The following is a 2,085-nucleotide window of genomic DNA, read 5'->3' on the forward strand; positions in this document are numbered from 1 at the left end:
GGTGTCTTTTCATACAAGATCATTATCAGATCAGACCTCATCAGCTAACGAGTTACTAAGGGTTGTTGCTAAGGAGGAGTGTTACTACGATTAAGTGTATTAGTGTCATTCCCCTGATAACGTCTCGTTATCTCGGGATGACAAGCTCTGTTTTCTTGAGATAACGAGATAAAAAATCATTTGTGAGTTTCTCGGCTTCTGATCTTGCTGGGAACAGAGGGAGATGGTTTCTGTTTCCTTCAGACAGAACCAGGCTAACTGTTTCCCTCTGTTTACAGTCTTTGTGCTAAGCTAAGCTAAAAGGTTTGAGTCTCTTGTAAATGTGAAGAACCGTCACAGGGGACATTAAAGTATTTCACTGCCGCAGTGAGAGACGTGTAGCAGCAGCAGCGACGCAGGATTATCATTAACGTTCAGTTAATCCTGAAGGAACATGAAGGTCTGAGACAAATCTCAATTAATCCAATAGTTGTTCAGACATTTCACTCAAATCCATAAAAATTCATCATTCCTCTTGAAACCGTGAATTTTCTAACAATCCATCCAACAGTTGTCGAGATATTTTTGTCTGGAGCAACTGACAAACTTATCGCCTTCATCAGCTCCAACGTGACGCACTGACCTTCAGGTTTCTCTGTAACTGCAGCCGTCGACAAACACAAGCAGAAAAACCAAATCCTTAAAGATTCGAGTTTCTTCTGTTTCTATAAAGAGTGAATCCTGTTCAGTTTGAGCCACAAAAAAACACATGAAACATCTGGACGGGTTCAGTGTGACGGCTGCGTCACTGGAGAGTGGATCACATCTGTCAAAGTGTCATTTAATATCATGGATGATGCTGCAGACAGAGGAGACAGGAAACTGCTGAGCGTCTCCCTTCCTCTCTTTCTGTCACTTTCCTTTACTCCTCGACTGGACTCTACGTTGTCCTTGTTTCCTCTTCTATCTTTTCCTCTGGATCTGGTTCATTTCAAGTCTAATGTGTTTTTAAAAAAGAAAATGTTAATGAAAAACAAGCTGGAAACGACATGAAGCAAAATAAAAGGTGAAAGATAAAAAAGTGCATGTTTCTAAAATAAAAAAAAAGAACAAGAGTTTTGTGTTTGTGTGTCAGTTGATTTTAAATCAGCGACAGAGTCGAAATAATGTTTTATATATAGAATTTGTGTTGCCGCTTTATTTATGATCCATATCAGTGGTGGAAGACGAGCTCATGCATTTAAAATCTATAGTAAAGAAGCATCATCAGTAAAACGTACTGAAAGTGTCAAAAGTAGAAACTCAGGCTGCTCGTCACTAACTGACCTGAGGTCTGCTCCCTGGGTCTGAGGCCTCGTCCTCTCCTGCAGCTGGATGTGAAGCAGGACCTTCTCTCACTTGCAGCGGCGAAACAGCTGGAGCATAATACACAGTGTTGTAGTAACATTTAAATAATATATACGTGACAACGGAGGTTTCTGAAGCACGGTTTCTTCCCTGGTGTTGAGCCGGTTATAATGACAGGAAGTGTTGGACCGTCTCACCATCAACTATATTCTGTTTATAATTTAAAAAGTGACGTTTCTGATGCTGAGTGACACGATCCAGAGAGACATTTAATATCAACCATCAAATCCACCATGAACACAACGTGAACACAACGTGAACACAACATGAACACAACTGAACACAACGTGAACACAACATGAACACATGAACACAACGTGAACACAACGTGAACACAACATGAACACGTGAACACAACGTGAACACAACGTGAACACAACGTGAACACAACATGAACACAACATGAACACAACATGAACACATGAACACAACGTGAACACATGAACACAACATGAACACATGAAGGATCCTAACAGTTTGACGATGCATGAACGAGCAGCTGGGTCAAAGTTACTCAACCAGCTGTGAATAAAACTCCTTGAAGTATTCTTGCACCAGCGCGAGTAAAACAACAGTGTGTTCATAGTACTGCAAACAACCCAGAACTATGAACCAGTATAAATCATCCCAACATCCCTCAGACATCTGAAACATGGAGGCACAACCAGACCTGGTTTCAACGAGTCACAAGATAAAACG

At 41.0% G+C, this 2,085-nt stretch overlaps 1 protein-coding gene across 1 annotated transcript in view; it reads left to right on the plus strand.

Annotated features, from left to right (window-relative positions):
* LOC111644274 (delayed-rectifier potassium channel regulatory subunit KCNS1) overlaps nucleotides 1–621 on the plus strand; it is an 11,376-nt gene extending 10,755 nt beyond the window's left edge. Inside the window, exon 11 of the mRNA XM_023393073.2 lies at nucleotides 551–621. Coding sequence (XP_023248841.1) covers nucleotides 551–621 — 71 coding nt within the window. The remainder of the gene's footprint in view (nucleotides 1–550) is intronic.
* The last annotated feature ends 1,464 nt before the right edge of the window (nucleotides 622–2,085 follow it).

This window comes from Seriola lalandi, unplaced genomic scaffold (genome assembly GCF_002814215.2).
Source record: "Seriola lalandi dorsalis isolate HSWRI2012SDOR001 ecotype SW California unplaced genomic scaffold, Sedor1 jcf7180002054928, whole genome shotgun sequence".
In the NCBI taxonomy this organism is placed as follows: Eukaryota; Metazoa; Chordata; class Actinopteri; order Carangiformes; family Carangidae; genus Seriola; species Seriola lalandi.